Source organism: Thunnus thynnus, chromosome 1, assembly GCF_963924715.1.
Source record: "Thunnus thynnus chromosome 1, fThuThy2.1, whole genome shotgun sequence".
In the NCBI taxonomy this organism is placed as follows: Eukaryota; Metazoa; Chordata; class Actinopteri; order Scombriformes; family Scombridae; genus Thunnus; species Thunnus thynnus.
In genome coordinates this window covers 4946930-4966027 of record NC_089517.1, presented here as the reverse complement: position 1 = coordinate 4966027, position 19098 = coordinate 4946930, and the positions used below count along the sequence as shown (strand labels likewise).

Sequence of the window (19098 nt, the reverse complement as noted above, 5' to 3'; positions counted from 1 at the left end):
AACGACCAAATCTGTCGTTTGACCATGTGACTCCAGAAAGTCGAGTTGGGAGTCATCCCCTAACCTCAACGCCGTGGTTATTACTGCTGACATGACGACGAACGTGGCCCAACTTTAAGGAAGTAGTAACTTTAATTTACACCGCATGTTCCTCTAATCTTAACAAAGTGATCATTATAACCCAAACCATGACCTTTAACCCTAACCAGACCTTGACCACAATGTTGTCACATCATAAAACATCATTATTGTTTAACAGTGATGTGTAACAGTTTTGGGAAACACAGAAAAATGATGTTGTTCTGCTGATTAAGGTGCCAGATTAGAAAACGCTCCTATGTGTCGTTCTGGAGTCACATGGTCAAACCAAGCCCGTTCTCATTTCCAGGGCGTCGAATACCAACACTTTGTCACACCCTTTGGCGTCTGTATGAGACGCACCGGGCTTTCAACTAACTCCAATGTAAACCCATCTGTGTCATTATTAGACGCCATGAGACTGATGACCGATGACGTCTATACAAGGTGACAATTTCCCTCTCAGCACGAGGCATGCTGGGTGGATGACTTAATAGTTAGATGGCAAAAGGTGGACTTTGTTGCAGTCATTGTGTTTACTGTTGCCATGACAACGTTTCATATGATCATTTCAATCCAAACCATGATCTTTCCCTAAACCTAACCAGATCTTAACCAGCTCTGAACGTGTAATATTGCTGCATATGGATCTACATTGGATTTAGCTGAACGCGTGGTGCGTCTCATACAGACGCCAAAAGATGCTGACAAAGCGTATTTGACGACCTGGGATGAGAACGTGCTGTCAAACAACATATTTGATCATTTAATGTGGAGGACTTGTTGCTTTTTAGCTCCGTTTTTGGTCTCCACCAGCTCCTCAGAAAAACATCTGTCTCTTCAGCTGCTAAAATCCTCCACTTTTGTGTCACAAGCTCATCACTGCATTTGTCTGTCTACTGTTTAACGTTAGCGTAGTTTTGAAAGTTAGCTGAGTGGTAACGTGCATGTTAATGAAGTAACGTTACCGCATGAACCTTGATGTTTAACTCCCTGCTGCCATTTAGTATTATATGTTTCAAACTGCATTTGGCAAATGAGCATCATGTGATGTATCAATAGATGACATCTGATGACAGTAAACATTATTTTGTTCAGAAAATGTCACGTTGTTGTTCATGATTTAGACTCTGCTGGTTAAATTATGTTACTTGGAGTTGAACATCTGGTTCCTTGATTGTCATTTTAGACCTTTTATCAGGTTATGATGGACACACAAATCAACCATGTAATTTCCTCCACTTGAACATATGAAGGAGAGTCGTCGATGTTTCAGGCAGTTTGTGTTACAGTCTCCTCCGTGAGGACTTTGTTTTTTCTGTTTTTCGTGTGAATTCAAAGCAAAACAAAACATATTTTTCCTGTTTTAGTCTGCAAATTGGCAATTGGGATACAAAAGAAACCTAATCCAGAAAACAACTTGTTTTTTTTATTGCATATATATATATATATCTAGATAGATAGATAGATAGATAGATAGATAGATAGATAGATAGAGGGTGTGATTTGGAGGGAGAATCCCCGTTTGCTTTTTTAACCCCCTCATATGGGGTCATGCTGCTTCACCCATAGACCATATCTAAAATGAAAATAAAATATTTTTAAAAAAATCCAAGTAAAGCGCTGCAACGTGAGAACACTCTATAGTGCAAACAACCATAGAATCAGAAATGGACTTTGGCTGTCAGCACTCGCGCTCCCATGGCAGTCGAGATGACCGCGTCTAGGCTATGTGTTGACGCAGTAAATGGACCAGAGGTTGCCTCTGCGCAAGAGCGCAGTGCCATTACGCACAGCTGTTCACTTTCTTTACCTTCATTAATTCGCCTGAAAATTACACCAGGCTGCAACAAAATAACCACACACACCTCTACACACAGCAGACTGGTCGGTTATACCTGATATTCTGCTTTTTATGAAGGAGCGTCCGTTTACCTGGGCTCATCAGCCTCTTTTCCAACTTTCTTTTTACCATTTTACTCTTGAAACACATTGAAGTGCAAACACTGTTGTGTAACATTAATTACTAAACTATGCGATAGTTTAGTAATTAATTTTACATTAGTGTACAATTAATTAATTATTTTTTTACTAGGCCAACTCACTGATGAAAGTAACTTCTCCATCTGTCTTCTCTTCAGATTTTTGATGATGTGTGTTGATGTTGTAACACTTTGAACCATCCAGACATTTCCTAAAGAAAAGCCTTCTTTTTGTTTAGATGTCGTTATCACGTTTACTATGATTGCGCAACTGTTTTACATCTATGTGACTGGCTGAGAGAGCGTTAATCATCACACCCACTGATCTATATTCACCGTCATCCATCCCTTTTGAATGTTGCACTGCTGCACGTACATAGCAGGTGCACACGGAGATGTCCACACAGTCTGTGAGCTTAAGACCCACTACGCTGCTCTTGTCATTGCACTTAATCAGTTAAATTAGGGCCCAAATGTATTTAGCACATCTGTCCGAGTGGACAGACATAAATACTGTAATTTCTATATCTATATAGATAGATAGATAGATAGATATACAGATATAGATATAGATATATTCTATAGCAAAAAACAAGTTGTTGTCTGGATTGGGTTTCTTTTCTATTCCAATTGCCGATTTGCAGACCAAAACAGAAAAGCATGTGCATTTCCGTTTGTTTGTTGTTGTTTTTTTAATTCACACGAAAAACAGAAAAACAAAGTAATACATTGATTGTTTATCCTGTTATGAGTCAAGTTGAACACAGCTTTGGGTGGAGACTACACGGACCTCAAATGAAGGCGGACAGCGCCTCCTTCCTGTTAAAAAGACGGACAGTGCGTCCGTCCAATCAGCGATGATCCTTGTCAATGGGAGAGCGTCCAATCAGCAACAAGCTTTGTCGATAGCAGGTACCTACCTTTTCCGGTAGAAGTTAGTGTTGCTGTGTTGTCAACTTTTACGGGTGTGTTGTCAACTTTTACGGTTGTGATTTCTGATTTGTTGTCGTGTTTTCTCTTTTATTGTTGTTGTGTTTTGTCATTTGTTGTGTTTTGTCATTTGTTGTCGTGTTTTGTTATTTGTTGTTGTGTTTTGTCATTTGTGTTTTGTCATTTGTTGTCGTGTTTTGTTATTTGTTGTTGTTGTCTTTTGTTATTTGTTGTTGTTGTGTTTTGTCATTTGTTGTTGTTGTCTTTTGTCATTTGTTGTTGTGTTTTCTCTTTTGTTGTTGTTGTCTTTTGTTATTTGTTGTTGTTGTGTTTTGTCATTTGTTGTTGTATTTTGTCATTTGTTGTTGTGTTTTTTGTCGTTGTGATCTGCACTTCAGGGCCACCGTACATCTGTCTCTGTTGAGGAACCATGAAGACTCTGGCGACTTTCATCCTTCTGACTCTGATCTGCTTCCTGCATCACAGCTCTGCAGGTCAGTGACTCTGCTTGATTTCTCTGAGATGCCACTAAAACTGCATTTAACAGACTAAGTGTTATGTTATGTTAAGTGTGTATGTGTGTGTTCACAGGTCCCGCCAGTACAGGGTTCAGGACTACAGACGGATGCTGTATGAACCACACTCGGATGATAATTCCTAAGCCGAAGGTGAAACATGTGGTGGAGACCCCACGTGGCTGCACAACCAAAGCGATTGTGTAAGTATACAGGTTTGGTTTTTGGATCACATTAGATTGTACAGATATTAATCATCTAACACATATTATGTGTACTTTTAATGCAATGATTTTGCATCAAAAGAAAATGAGAGAAACCTGCAAATTTTTCTTCCTGCCAGTAAGTAAAAATAAGGTAGAAATACTTCTTTAAAAGTAAAAGCTTTAAGTAAAAATAGTAGCAAACAGAGTATTAATATATATAGTATTAGCAGCAAAATGTCCTTAAAAGTATCCTGTGTGTGTTTTTTATGATTTCAATGAACTGACAATTGAGGAAAATATTCAGTTCAGTGTATTTAGTGAGAAGTGCTGAATGTAAAGAAATCTGAAATCTCTACAATGAAATATAAAAGTTCAAAAAGAAGTACTTAAAAAAGGAATATATTCCTTTTAAAATCAAACTGCTTTGTATTGAGGGGTTATTTCATCTATAACAATGTCTCATATTTTATGAGGTTTCATATGTTTTTATATGTAAATCTATGTATCTGTGCAGGTAAAGACGTCAGATAAATGACTTAAAAGTAAAATATTTCCTTTTAAAATGTAGTGAAATATAAAGTTTCTGAAGATGGAAATGCTGAGTAAAAGTACTTAAAGTACATAAAAACTTAATTTCTTAAGTATTTCTCTATAACAATAACTATTTATGACTAAATAATCAACAAAACACAAATACAGAAATGTTAGATGCCAATCAGCAAATGACCAGTTTACAAATTGATGTTTAGTAGGTTGCAGAGTCTCCACAAGGGAGCGCTGTTCAGTCGTTATATGTGAAGACCTTCAGGTCTAAAACAGGAGGATTTGATTATTTCTATTTTCTGCTACTTTATATTTCTATTTCACTTCATTTCTGAAGTAAATATTTGACATTTTACTCCACTACATTTGTTTGACAGCAGTAGTGCAGATTCAGATTTTACATACAAAACATTCAGTGGTGGAAAGTAACTAAGTACATTTACTCAAGTACTGCACTTAAGTACAATTTTGAGGTACTTGTACTTGTACAAAGGTTAGTGTAAGTCTCCAGGAAATGAATGTAAGTCTATGTAATGTCCACAAAAGTGACCTAAGTCAATGTATGCTTGTGCCTCTAACAACATACAATATGTGTTGTGTGTTTCTTACAGAGTCACGTCTGTGTGTGATAAGGTGTTTTGTATTGATCCTGATTTCCCATGGGCAAAGAGGCTGTTGGCAGAATTTGAGAATTTCCCTGATAAGATGTCTCCACCTGCTCCTTTCAATCTCTCCAAGTGTGGAAAGAAAAAATAGTGATGTGGTGCGAGAATGCTGTTCCTTTGTGTACTGCAATGACGTGTAAATGATCTATTTTACTGGTTGTTGTAATTGATAATCAATGATAATTACACAGAAAAGTATCTTTGTAGGTTAAAGCTGCCTTTAACTGACATCGTCACCTTTGAAAGTTTCATGTTTAATGACTTTGGTTAAAATACAGCTTGAAATACTTTCTAGAATATTAAACACACCAGCCAAAGTTTTGTCTAAGATTAGAAAATAACAAGTGGTACTACGGTTTATTACTGACTCTTTTAAATGTATGTTTATTAATACTACACGAGCTAATGTCTCTTTCTGTGTAAAAGCTGTATGTTTGTATTATGTACTTAGTTTTTAGCTTTTTAAGTGCAATATATATCCAACGAGGTAAAGGCTGTTTAACATCTCTACAATAATTTAATGTACTTATACTATTTAAAAGGAGAAAAAAGACTTACTCCTTCTATATGAATGCAAATCCTTTCATGAAAATATGTGTGCAAATTTTTGAAATTTCCATAATTATGGAAATAATTAATTTCTAATTATTATGGAAATAATTAGTTAGAAGTTGATGTGAACTGTGTTGATTTCCAAGAATAAAACCTGTTGAGACAGAAATACAAAGGTTACTGAGTATTAATTTATGTAGTATTAGAAAAAATTCATTTGAAATCTGAAGCTAAAGTATCATCATTACTGTAATAATAATGATAACAAATGTAAGTCCCAATATTCAGCATTTATAAGCAGTATATAAATGGTTTATAACACTATAATGTAGATGTAAGCAGATATAAAACAGTTGAAATATATAAAATATGTCTTCATAGGAAAAGTTATAGTTGTTGACAAACACTGTACATTAATGAACACTTAGATAAGTTCTTTTGTCTGTTTCTAACTACATTTTAGAGTGTTACAAACTATTAAATATTTGCATACTACTTGTGAATAACAGTGTTACCATTAACATATAACTGTGAAAAATCCAACAAGTCCTCCAAATAAAACGACCAAATCTGTCGTTTGACCATGTGACTCCAGAAAGTCGAGTCGGGAGTCATCCCCTAACCTCAACGCCGTGGTTATTACTGCTGACATGACGACGAATGTGGCCCAACTTTAAGGAAGTAGTAACTTTAATTTACACCGCATGTTCCTCTAATCTTAACAAAGTGATCATTATAACCCAAACCATGACCTTTAACCCTAACCAGACCTTAATCACAATGTTGTCACATTATAAAACATCATTATTGTTTAACAGTGATGTGTAACAGTTTTGGGAAACATAGAAAAATGATGTTGTTCTGCTGATTAAGGTGCCAGATTAGAAAACGCTCCTATGTGTCGTTCTGGAGTCACATGGTCAAACCAAGCCCGTTCTCATTTCCAGGGCGTCGAATACCAACACTTTGTCACACCCTTTGGCGTCTGTATGAGACGCACCGGGCTTTCAACTAACTCCAATGTAAACCCATCTGTGTCATTATTAGACGCCATGAGACTGATGACCGATGACGTCTATACAAGATACAAGGTGACAATTTCCCTCTCAGCACGAGGCATGCTGGGTGGATGACTTAATAGTTAGATGGTAAAATGTGAACTTTGTTGCAGTCATTGTGTTTACTGTTGCCATGACAACGTTTCATATGATCATTTCGATTCAAACCATGATCTTTCCCTAAACCTAACCAGATCTTAACCAGCTCTGAGCGCGTAATATTGCCGCATATGGATCTACATTGGATTTAGCTGAACGCGTGGTGCGTCTCATACAGACGCCAAAGGATGCTGACAAAGCGTATTTGACGACCTGGGATGAGAACGGGCTGTCAAACAACATATTTGATCATTTAATGTGGAGGACTTGTTGCTTTTTACCTCTGTTTTTGGTCTCCACCAGCTCCTCAGAAAAACATCTGTCTCTTCAGCTGCTAAAATCCTCCACTTTTGTGTCACAAGCTCATCACTGCATTTGTCTGTCTGCTGTTTAACGTTAGCATAGTTTTCAAAGTTAGCTGAGTGGTAACGTGCATGTTAATGAAGTAACGTTACCGCATGAACCTTGATGTTTAACTCCCTGCTGCCATTTAGTATTATATTGTAGCGTCCGCCAGGACGTGTTCAAATAACAGGCAACTGATCGGCACTGTACCGTTTATTTAGCTGAACAGGATGGGTTACTGTTGGCCGTAACCACGCAAAAAAAAACAACAATAATGTAACTCGAACTCACAGAACTGTAGCTGCTGTCACTCGCGCCTCTCGCTCTCTCACTCCCTCGCGCACGCGCACACACACACTCACATCCCTGCCCCTCCCCTACTCACGCCCTCTTAACATGTGGCTACCAACAAACGCTTAACAGTACAAGAACATTAACAGGGTCGCTACAATATGTTTCAAACTGCATTTGACAAATGAGTATCGTGATGTATCAATAGATGACATCTGATGACAGTAAACATTATTTTGTTCAGAAAATGTCACGTTGTTGTTCATGATTTAGACTCTGCTGGTTAAATGATGTTACTTGGAGTTGAACATCTGGTTCCTTGATTGTCATTTTAGACCTTTTATCAGGTTATGATGGACACACAAATCAATCATGTCATTTCCTCCACTTGAACATATGAAGGAGAGTCGTCGATGTTTCAGGCAGTTTGTGTTACAGTCTCCTCCGTAAGGACTTTGTTTTTTCTGTTTTTCGTGTGAATTCAAAACAAAACAAAACATGCTTTTCCTGTTTTAGACTGCAAATTGGCAATTGGAATACAAAAGAAACCCAATCCAGAAAACAACTTGTTTTTTGCTATAGCATATATATATCTAGATAGATAGATAGATAGATAGATACATATATACATAGATGCATATATACAGGGAGTAATTTGAGAAAAAATCAGAGCGAGATCTTTTCAAAACGTTTTTAATCATTCTGTAATGGCAATTTTCATTTTTCGATGTCCTTTCTTTTCCTGTTTTTCCAGTTTGCCATTACTACACAGGTAGGTTAAGTTAGGAGTGATCTTACGCAGATTCAAGAACAGATTTTCCAGTCCGTTGGCTGCCGTTTAGTTGGTTGTTTTATTGAAGTCTTTGTACATGTCATGAACATACCGGGTTTCTATCCTGCCAGCTGTAGTGTGCGTCTGTTCCCGATCTGGTAAGAACTGTATGTGCTCCACCTGCCTGTGCCTTCCGTTTCCTGTCACCTATGCCCCTAAATATACAACCCTGTGCATCTAATGACTGCCACCCAGTGTCCAAAATAATGCTGCAAGTTATAACTAAACAAATGACATGCCAACAATCAACATAAATGGCTCCTACATACCGGCCCCTAATTGTTTTAAGTATATAACAAAACAATTACCAATAAATAAAAAAGGTGCCATATCCATTATACATTACATATACAATTTTCAAAAAATGCATCTACTATGTGTTGGCATTAATCTTCTTTACTGATTCTTCAGTCTTCTTTTTCCTTTCCTTTTTTTTTCTTGCCGTTTAGGTCTCGGCTTCTTGGAGCAGACATATCTTTGTTATTGGTCTTTCCAAGATGCTGCTCTTCGTCTGGAGTCGAACTGTGCGCACAAGTCCTTGTGCATCTGGTTTAGTTTCCAGTATTGTGCCCATTAGCCATGAGCCTCGTGGTGCAGTAGAATCAACCACCACAACAATGTCACCTGGAGCAAAGCTTCTTTTTACCTTTGACCACCGTTGTCGTTCTTGGATAAGAGGTAAGTATTCCTGTGTCCACCGTTTCCAAAAGAGATCTGCCATGTATTGCACTTGTCTCCATCTGCGTTTGATGTACAAGTCTTCTTTTACAAAGAGTCCAGGTGGTAGTATTGGCTTAGACTTCAACAGAAGAAGATGGTTTGGTGTGAGTGCTTCCAGATCCATTGGATCATTAGCAGAGATTGCAGATTCCAAGTGAGGTTTTGGCCATTCTCTGTCTGGCTTACAGAGAAAATCTGGTCCCTGGATCCATCTTTTGCAGCTCAAGAAGCGGTCTGCTGTTAGTCCCCTAGAGGCTTCATCTGCAGGATTTTCCTTTGTGTTAACATATCTCCATTGTGATACATCAGTAGCATCCCTTATAAAAGAGGTCCTGTTTGCTACAAATGTTTGGAAGCGTTTGGTTTCGTTGTTGATGTATTTAAGCACCGTTGTGCTATCGGTCCAGAAGATGGATTTGTCCAGTTGAAGCTGTAATTCCCTTCGCAGCATTGTGTCAACTTTGACAGCTAGGACTGCAGCTGTGAGCTCCATTCGGGGAATCGTTATTTGTTTCAATGGTGCCACTCTGGATTTTCCTATTATGAATGCAACATGCGCTTCTCTGTTATAGTTTTCCAGTCTTATATATGAGGCAGTACCATAGCCACTTTCACTGGCGTCTGAAAAGTGGTGTAGCTGTGCAAATCTGATTTGACCAAAGCTTGTGGGCTTCATGCACCGGTCTACTTTAAACTCTGCCATCTTGTTAAGGTCTGCTAGCCATCCTGTCCACCGATGCAAGAAGGTTTGGGGTATGTTTTCATCCCATCCAAGTTTTCTCTTACAGAGCTCCTGCATAATCAGTTTGGCTGGCAGAGTAAATGGTGCCACAAATCCTAAAGGATCGTATATAGAGCCGACTACGGACAAGATGCCACGTCTGGTGTATGGTCGTTCCTGTGCAGCAATTTTGAACTTGAAGACATCTGTTTCAACGCACCAGTGCAATCCCAGGGCTCTTTCCATTGGCAGATTGTCTTTGTCCAAGTCCAACTCCTTAGTCTCTTTGGTTCGGTTTTCTTGGGGAATGGATGCCAATACAACACGGCTGTTGCTGATCCACTTTGACAGCATGAATCCTCCCATTTTGCAGAGAGCAGTCAGGTCTCTTACCATTTGAACTGCTTCCTGTTCCGAAGGCAGGGATTTCAAACAATCATCTACATAGAAGTTGTTCTTTACTGTGTTTGTTACCTCTGATGGAAAGTGACCTTTGTTGTCATCAGCAGTCTTCCTTAATGCAAAGTTTGCACAACTTGGTGACGACACGGCTCCAAAGAGATGTACTTTCATCCGGTATTCAACAAGATCTTGCTGCACATCACCATCGGGCCACCACAGGAATCGCAGATAGTCAACATGCTTTTCTGATACTCTGACTTGATGAAACATTGCTTTGATGTCAGCCATCAAAGCAACCGGCTCTTGTCTGAATCTGATGAGAACTCCAATGAGTGAGTTGGTAAGGTCTGGACCCTGCAGCAATTGGCAGTTAAGTGATGTTCCTTTAAAGACTGCACCACAGTCAAACACTACCCTTAAGGTTCCTTTCTTTGAGTGATACACTCCGTGATGTGGGATGTACCAGAGTTCTCCATCGCTTCGATTCAGCTGGTCGACTGGTACCATTTCAGCATAACCATTAACAATCATTTCTGTGAGGAAAGATGTATATTCATCATGAAATTTCTTATTCTTGGCAAACTTGCGTTTCAGGCTTTGGATGCGCTGCACTGCAATGCAACGGTTCTTTGGCATGCTGGGCTTTTCTTGTGTGAAAGGTAAATCTAGGCAGTAGTGTCCATCTGTCACTTTTGCTGAGCGATTCACAATGTCCAAGAATTTTACATCTTCCCTAGACATTTCCTCTGTTTCCTTGCTGATTCCTTCACTGAAGTCATGATTGTACTGTTTGACCAGTAGCTCCTCCAAGTTTACAATGGATATTCGATTGACAGCAGCAGCAGGGCAGCCATTTTCATCCCTTATGCTTTTGTCTCCTCTCAGGGGACCATAGATGACCCACCCCAGTAGGGTCCTCACAGCATATGGTCCTTCCCCTTGGCTGTTGACCAGCTCCCAAGGTTCCAATACCTTTGAAGCATTTGTCCCGATGAGTAGGTCAATGCCAGAGTCTATTTCATGAATCTTGATATCCTTCAAGTAAGGCCATTGTGTCAGATCTTCTTGTCTGGGAATGTTGAGCTGGGAAACAGGCATGTTTTATGTGTGAACACATCAGATATTTGAATGAAATAGTCTTTGTCCAGACTAGATATTTCCAAACCTGAGATATGATGACTGGTCACAGGCTTCACTTGGTTCATGGTACGTAAAAGAATATTGGTCCTTTGCCCTGTTATGTTCAGCCTTCTCATCAAGCTTTCTGTGCAAAAGGTAGATGTACTTCCATGATCCAAAAATGCATATGTTTTCAACACTGTGTCCCCCTTTTGGCTCTTTACTTGTACTGGTACAATGGAAAAGGTACAGTTTTCATCACCGGCCCCAATATGCCCACATGTATGAGGTGAGAGAACAGCATTACTCCCAGTTGCTTTTTCACTCTGTTCTGTATGTTCTGTTTTTTTTCCTTTGTCCTTTTGTTCAATGTGGAGTATTTCAGGATGAGTTTGGTTGCACACATCACAAGTCAAACGACTCTTGCAGTCTTTGCTCATGTGTCCTATTTTTAAACATCCAAAACAGACTCCCTTCTCCTTTAAGAAGTCTATTTTTTCTCTGTGCATCTTCTTCCTGATCTGTGGACACCGCCCCAATGTGTGACCACTCTTGTTGCAGAACAAACAAGAACTTTGAAAATTGGTAGTAGGTACATTTCCTTTCATTCCATTTGTTGTCAAATTTTCTTGTACTGATGTTTTTACAGGTGTTACAGCTGTTGCAAAACTGCTTCCTCTAGGTCTTGACTTTTCTCTTATTTTAGTAGAGCTTTTGACAGTTGCAGCTGGCTTAGCATCCTGAATGTTTCCAAAAAGTGGATCTGATAGTATTTTCACTTGTCTCTCTATGAAGTCTACCAGGTCAGAAAATCTAGCTCGATGTCCACGCTGCTCCTGTAACTGACATGCTCTACTTCTCCACTTGTCTCTGAGCCTGTAAGGCAGTTTCAGAAGGATGGTCTTCATATTGGAAGCAACATTCATTTCCTCCATATAGGTGAGATGTTCCATTGCAGTGCAACAACCTCTAAGGAACAGTGAGAATGCTTGCAATGCTTCCACATCCTCTGATTTGATCACTGACCAGGCAAATGCTTTGTCCATATATGCAGTGGCAATCTTATGTTCGTTACCAAAATGTTCTTTGAGCAGATCTTTTGCTCTTTGATAGCCCTGGGCTGGGGGCAGATGTTGACAGCTGCGGACTAAGTCTTTTGGATGCCCTCTTGTATATTGCTCTAGGAAATGCAAGCAGTCACTGTAGTCATCACACTTTTTTTCAACTCCTCTCTCAAATGCCCTGCGGAAAACTTCGTACTGTAAAGGATCACCATCATAAACAGGAATGACTCTTGGTGGTAAAGTAGAAGAGAGACTTTGTTGAGCCAGGAGAGCAGTGATGTCATTTTGCCTCTGTATTAGGTTACACATATCAACTTGATTGCCATCATTCAATACAGGGGGTGTAGTGCGAACATACCCCTGCATACGACTCTGTACATTTTGCCTTTGAGGAGAATATTGTATTAGATGGGTTGTATCATGAGGTCGAACAGATGGTCCGTGAGCTGTTTCTTTTGGTCTAACAACCTGTTGCTGGGAAGAAGAGTTAGTTTCAATCAACACATTCTGTCTTTGCTGCACTTGATCTGGTAAATATTCATTTGCGTGTTGATTTAATTTAGCTGATGTTTCATTTTGAGCAGTTCCTTTTCTCAAATAAGAGTTCATGCCATCAGAAACTCTAGAGCTGCTTCTTGATCCCAGAGCCTCAAGTATGTTGATTTTTGCATTGGTTGCTGCCAGTTCAGTTTCTAGTTCCAGTTGCTCTTTCTTTCTTTTCAATTGTTCTTCTTGTGCCTCAAGCTCATGTTTTTTCTTCAGGGCAGCAACACGTTCCATGAGAGCAGCCTTTTCTGCCTGAGCTTTAATGCGAGCAGAGGATGTTGAAGATGCATGTGATGAAGAACTGGATTTGTGCTTTGATTTAGGTTTTGAGGCATTTGAAACGCTGTCATCAGGTCCAATGTCATCTGAATTTACTACACTTTGTAGTATGACACTTTCAGCAATGGAGTGTGCAATTTGCTGTCCAGCCTCAGGTAACCACACCTTTACATCTTGTATAAACCCTTTAAAGATTTCCATTTTTCGTTGAAACCACTGATTTTGCTTTTCAAGTTCATCTTCAGGCAGTGGTAAATTCACCAGTGATTCATGGTTTTCCTGGGCTTCATCACAGAGCTTGATTAATTGAAACAAATTAGATTGTACTTCTCTTGCATTTTCCTTTGATTTCATGAGCTCTTTCAGCATTTCCATCAACTTGTTAGCTTGTTTACATTTCCTGTTTCGTGTCTTCTGACAATTTGCAATGAGCAATTCCAAGCCTTTGGCAGTGTGTTTGATAACTCTTTTTTCCTTTTCAACATCGTCATCTTGTGACTGAGCATCAGACTTAACAACAGACATATTTGTTCACTGTCCCTTTAAGAGTTGTTGACGAAAGCTGTATGCTGCCGGCACAATGTTTCAAACAGCTGATCGATGTGCGATCGTAGCTTTCAGTCTTCAGTCAACCAACTCCATTATAATAGCCGTCTTCCAATACGGCTTTGCATATAGCTTCTCCAATAAAGCTTAATGCTTGCATGTACTCACTCAGTTTGCGGTTTTCAATCACCGTCAGGTAAGCGCAGGTGACGAAGATGTCCACCTGGTTTGGTAATGGCGGCGTCCTCTTTGTTGTTCCGCGAGACAATGCTCAGTCCGTCTGAATGAATGACGAGCTCCAATTTCACTCGAAGAGCGAGTTCTTACTTAGGTGTAATGGCAATTTTCATTTTTCGATGTCCTTTCTTTTCCTGTTTTTCCAGTTTGCCATTACTACACAGGTAGGTTAAGTTAGGAGTGATCTTACGCAGATTCAAGAACAGATTTTCCAGTCCGTTGGCTGCCGTTTAGTTGGTTGTTTTATTGAAGTCTTTGTACATGTCATGAACATACCGGGTTTCTATCCTGCCAGCTGTAGTGTGCGTCTGTTCCCGATCTGGTAAGAACTGTATGTGCTCCACCTGCCTGTGCCTTCCGTTTCCTGTCACCTATGCCCCTAAATATACAACCCTGTGCATCTAATGACTGCCACCCAGTGTCCAAAATAATGCTGCAAGTTATAACTAAACAAATGACATGCCAACAATCAACATAAATGGCTCCTACACATTCATTCAAATAAATCACAATCACAGTGGGCCTATATACACTATTAATGCACATTGCGCTATTTCTCGCAGCTGCAACGGTAACACTTATGAAATAATTATGAATTTATAGATAGATAGATAGATAGATAGATAGATAGATAGATAGATAGATAGATAGAGGGTGTGATTTGGAGGGAAAATCCCCGTTTGCTTTTTTTATCCCCCTCATATGGGATTATGCTGCTTCACCCATAGACCATATCTAAAATGAAAATAAAATATTTTTTTTAAAAATCCAAGTAAAGCGCTGCAACGTGAGAACACTCTATAGTGCAAACAACCATAGAATCAGAAATGGACTTTGGCTGTCAGCATCGCGCTCCCATGGCAGTCGAGATGACCGCGTCTAGGCTATGTGTTGACGCAGTAAATGGACCAGAGGTTGCTTCTGCGCAAGAGCGCAGTGCCATTACGCACAGCTGTTCACTTTCTTTACCTTCATTAATTCGTCAGAAAATTACACCAGGCTGCTACAAAATAACCACAGACACCTCTACACACAGCAGACTGGTCGGTTATACCTGATATTCTGCTTTTTATGAAGGAGCGTCCGTTTACCTGGGCTCATCAGCCTCTTTTCCAACTTTCTTTTTACCAAAAGTAGCGTCTCATTTTACTCTTGAAACACATTGAAGTGCAAACACTGTTGTGTAACATTAATTACTAAACTATGCGATAGTTTAGTAATTAATTTTACATTAGTGTACGATTAATTAATTTTTTTTTTTTACTAGGCCAACTCACTGATGAAAGTAACTTCTCCATCTGTCTTCTCTTCAGATTTTTGATGATGTGTGTTCATGTTGTAACACTTTGAACCATCCAGACATTTCCTAAAGAAAAGCCTTCTTTTTGTTTAGATGTCGTTATCACGTTTACTATGATTGCGCAACTGTTTCACATCTATGTGACTGGCTGAGAGAGCGTTAATCATCACACCCACTGATCTATATTCACCGTCATCCATCCCTTTTGAATGTTGCACTGCTGCACGTACATAGCAGGTGCACACGGAGATGTCCACACAGTCTGTGAGCTTAAGACCCACTACGCTGCTCTTGTCATTGCATTTAATCAGTTAAATTAGGGCCCAAATGTATTTAGCACATCTGTCCGAGTGGACAGACATAAATACTGTAATTTATTCGAATGAATGAATAAAAACTTTTGAAAAGATCTCCCTCTGATTCTTTCCCCTAAAATTAATCCCTGTATTTGTCTGTCTATCTATCTATCTATCTATCTATCTATCTATCTATCTATCTATCTATCTATCTATCTATCCATACAGATATAGATATAGATATATTCCATAACAAAAAACAAGTTGTTGTCTGGATTGGGTTTCTTTTCTATTCCAATTGCCGATTTGCAGACCAAAACAGGAAAAGCATGTGGATTTTCGTTTGTTTTTTTTTAGTTCACACGAAAAACAGAAAAACAAAGTAATACATTGATTGTTTATCCTGTTATGAGTCAAGTTGAACACAGCTTTGGGTGGAGACTACACGGACCTCAAATGAAGGCGGACAGCACCTCCTTCCTGTTAAAAAGACGGACAGTGCGTCCGTCCAATCAGCGATGATCCTTGTCAATGGGAGAGCGTCCAATCAGCAACAAGCTTTCTCGATAGCAGGTACCTACCTTTTCCGGTAGAAGTTAGTGTTGCTGTGTTGTCAACTTTTACGGGTGTGTTGTCAACTTTTACGGTTGTGATTTCTGATTTGTTGTCGTGTTTTCTCTTTTGTTGTTGTTGTGTTTTGTCATTTGTTGTCGTGTTTTGTTATTTGTTGTCGTGTTTTCTCTTTTGTTGTTGTTGTGTTTTGTCATTTGTTGTCGTGTTTTCTCTTTTGTTGTTGTTGTGTTTTGTCATTTGTTGTTGTTGTGTTTTGTTATTTGTTGTCGTGTTTTCTCTTCTGTTGTTATTGTGTTTTGTAATTTTTTTGTTGTGTTTTGTTATTTGTTGTTGTGTTTTCTCTTTTGTTGTTGTGTTTTGTTTTTGTTGTGTTTTGTTATTTGTTGTTGTGTTTTGTTATTTGTTGTTGTGTTTTGTCATTTGTTGTTGTGTTTTGTATTTGTTGTCGTGTTTTGTTATTTGTTGTCGTGTTTTGTATTTGTTGTTGTGTTTTGTTATTTGTTGTTGTGTTTTGTTATTTGTTGTTATGTTTTGTTATTTGTTGTTGTATTTTGTCATTTGTTGTTGTGTTTTTTGATTTGTCGTTGTGATCTGTACTTCAGGGCCACCGTACATCTGTCTCTGTTGAGGAACCATGAAGACTCTGGCGACTTTCATCCTTCTGACTCTGATCTGCTTCCTGCATCACAGCTCTGCATGTCAGTGACTCTGCTTGATTTCTCTGAGATGCCACTAAAACTGCATTTAACAGACTAAGTGTTATGTTTAGTGTGTATGTGTGTGTGTGTTCACAGTTCCATACATGGTAAGGTTCATGACTATAGACGGATGCTGTATGAGCCACACTCAGACGATGATTCCTAGGCCGAAGGTGAAACATGTGGCGGAGACTCCAAGTCACTGCACAACCAAAGCGATTGTGTAAGTATACAGGTTTTGTTTTTGGATCACATTAGATTGTACAGATATTAATCATCTACCACATATTACGTGTACTTTTAATGCAATGATTTTGCATCAAAAGAAAATCAGAGAAACCTGCAATTTTTTCTTCCTGCCAGTAAGTAAAAATAAGGTAGAAATACTTCTTTAAAAGTAAAAGCTTTAAGTAAAAATAGTAGCACACAGAGTATTAATATATATAGTATTAGCAGCAAAATGTCCTTAAAAGTATCCTGTGTGTGTTTTTTATGATTTCAATGAACTGACAATTGAGGAAAATATTCAGTTCAGTGTATTTAGTGAGAAGTGCTGAATGTAAAGAAATCTGAAATCTCTACAATGAAATATAAAAGTTCAAAAAGAAGTACTTAAAAAAGGAATATATTCCTTTTAAAATCAAACTACTTTGTATTGAGGGGTTATTTCATCTATAACAATGTCTCATATTTTATGAGGTTTCATATGTTTTTATATGTAAATCTGTGTATCTGTGCAGGTAAAGACGTCAGATAAATGACTTAAAAGTAAAATATTTCCTTTTCAAATGTAGTGAAATATAAAGTTTCTGAAGATGGAAATGCTGAGTAAAAGTACTTAAAGTACCATAAAAACTTAATTTCTTGAGTATTTCTCTATAACAATAACTATTTATGACTAAATAATCAACAAAACGCAAATACAGAAATGTTAGATGCCAATCAGCAAATGACCAGTTTACAAATTGATGTTTAGTAGGTTGCAGAGTCTCCACAAGGGAGCGCTGTTCAGTCGTTATATGTGAAGACCTTCAGGTCTAAAACAGGAGGATTTGATTATTTCTATTTTCTGCTACTTTATATTTCTATTTCACTTCATTTCTGAAGTAAATATTTGACATTTTACCCCACTACATGTGTTTGACAGCAGTAGTGCAGATTCAGATTTTACATACAAAACTTTCAGTGGTGGAAAGTAACTAAGTACATTTACTCAAGTACTGCACTTAAGTACAATTTTGAGGTACTTGTACTTGTACAAAGGTTAGTGTAAGTCTCCAGGAAATGAATGTAAGTCTATGTAATGTCCACAAAAGTGACCTAAGTCAACGTATGCTTGTGCCTCTAACAACATACAATATGTTTTGTGTGTTTCTTACAGAGTCACGTCTGTGTGTGATAAGGAGTTTTGTTTTGATCCAGATTCCCAATGGGCAAAGAGGCTGTTGGCAGTATTTGAGAATTTCCCTGATAAGACGTCTCCACCTGCTCCTTTCAATCGCTCCAAGTGTGAAAAGGAAAAAGAGTGATGTGGTGTGAGAATGCTGTTCCTTTGTGTACTGCAATGACGTGTAAATGATCTATTTTACTGGTTGTTGTAATTGATAATCAATGATAATTACACAGAAAAGTATCTTTGCAGGTTAAAGCTGCCTTTAACTGACATCGTCACCTTTGAAAGTTTCATGTTTAATGACTTTGCTTAAAATACAGCTTGAAATACTTTCTAGAATATTAAACACACCAGCCAAAGTTTTGTCTAAGATTAGAAAATAACAAGTGGTACTACGGTTTATTACTGACTTTTTAAAATGTATGTTTATTAATACTACACGAGCTAATGTCTCTTTCTGTGTAAAAGCTGTATGTTTGTATTATGTACTTAGTTTTTAGCTTTTTAAGTGCAATATATATCCAACGAGGTAAAGGCTGTTTAACATCTCTACAATAATTGAATGTACTTATACTATTTAAAAGGAGAAAAAAGACTGTTACTCCTTCTATATGAATGCAAATCCTTTCATGAAAATATGTGTGCAAGAATAAAACCTGTTGAGACAGAAATACAAAGGTTACTGAGTATTAATTTATGTAGTATTAGAAAAAATTCATTTGAAATCTGAAGCTAAAGTATCATCATTACTGTAATAATAATGATAACAAATGTAAGTCCCAATATTCAGCATTTATAAGCAGTATATAAATGGTTTATAACACTATAATGTAGATGTAAGCAGATATAAAACAGTTGAAATAATATAAAATATGTCTTCATAGGAAAAGTTATAATTGTTGACAAACACTGTACATTAATAAACACTTAGATATGTTCTTATGTCTGTTTCTAACTACATTATAGTGTGTTACAAACTATTATTAAATATTTGCATACTACTTATGAATAATAGTGTTACCATTAACATATAACTGTGAAAAATCCAACAAGTCCTCCAAAGTAAACGACCAAATCTGTCGTTTGACCATGTGACTCCAGAAAGTCG

The 19098-nt window shown here is 38.1% G+C and overlaps 2 protein-coding genes across 6 annotated transcripts in view; both read left to right on the top strand.

Moving 5' to 3' along the window:
• The window catches only part of LOC137193551 (C-C motif chemokine 18-like), a 32104-nt gene that overhangs the window by 6896 nt on the left and 6110 nt on the right, over positions 1-19098 (top strand). Inside the window, exon 5 of one of the 2 annotated variants that reach the window (XM_067604963.1) lies at positions 4866-5497. The exons of the other annotated variant lie outside the window; for it this stretch is intronic. Coding sequence (XP_067461064.1) covers positions 4866-5010 — 145 coding nt within the window. The 3' untranslated portion in view covers positions 5011-5497. Of the gene's footprint in view, positions 1-4865; positions 5498-19098 lie in introns of those variants that run through there. 2 annotated transcript variants of the gene reach the window in all.
• On the top strand, positions 2784-18441 carry LOC137193238 (C-C motif chemokine 22-like). Of its 4 annotated transcripts, none has more exons than XM_067604701.1 (4): positions 2784-3025; positions 3389-3484; positions 16694-16820; positions 17979-18441. In XM_067604701.1, the coding sequence occupies exons 2-4, from the start codon at positions 3421-3423 to the stop codon at positions 18124-18126; spliced, it is 339 nt and encodes a 112-aa protein (XP_067460802.1). In that variant the 5' UTR covers positions 2784-3025; positions 3389-3420; the 3' UTR covers positions 18127-18441. The 4 variants fall into 4 exon arrangements, with proteins under 4 accessions (XP_067460802.1, XP_067460751.1, XP_067460679.1 ...); XM_067604650.1 differs by lacking the exon at positions 16694-16820 and adding an exon at positions 3582-3708 and having other exon boundaries at positions 2801-2972; XM_067604578.1 differs by lacking the exon at positions 16694-16820 and adding an exon at positions 3582-3708 and having other exon boundaries at positions 2803-3025.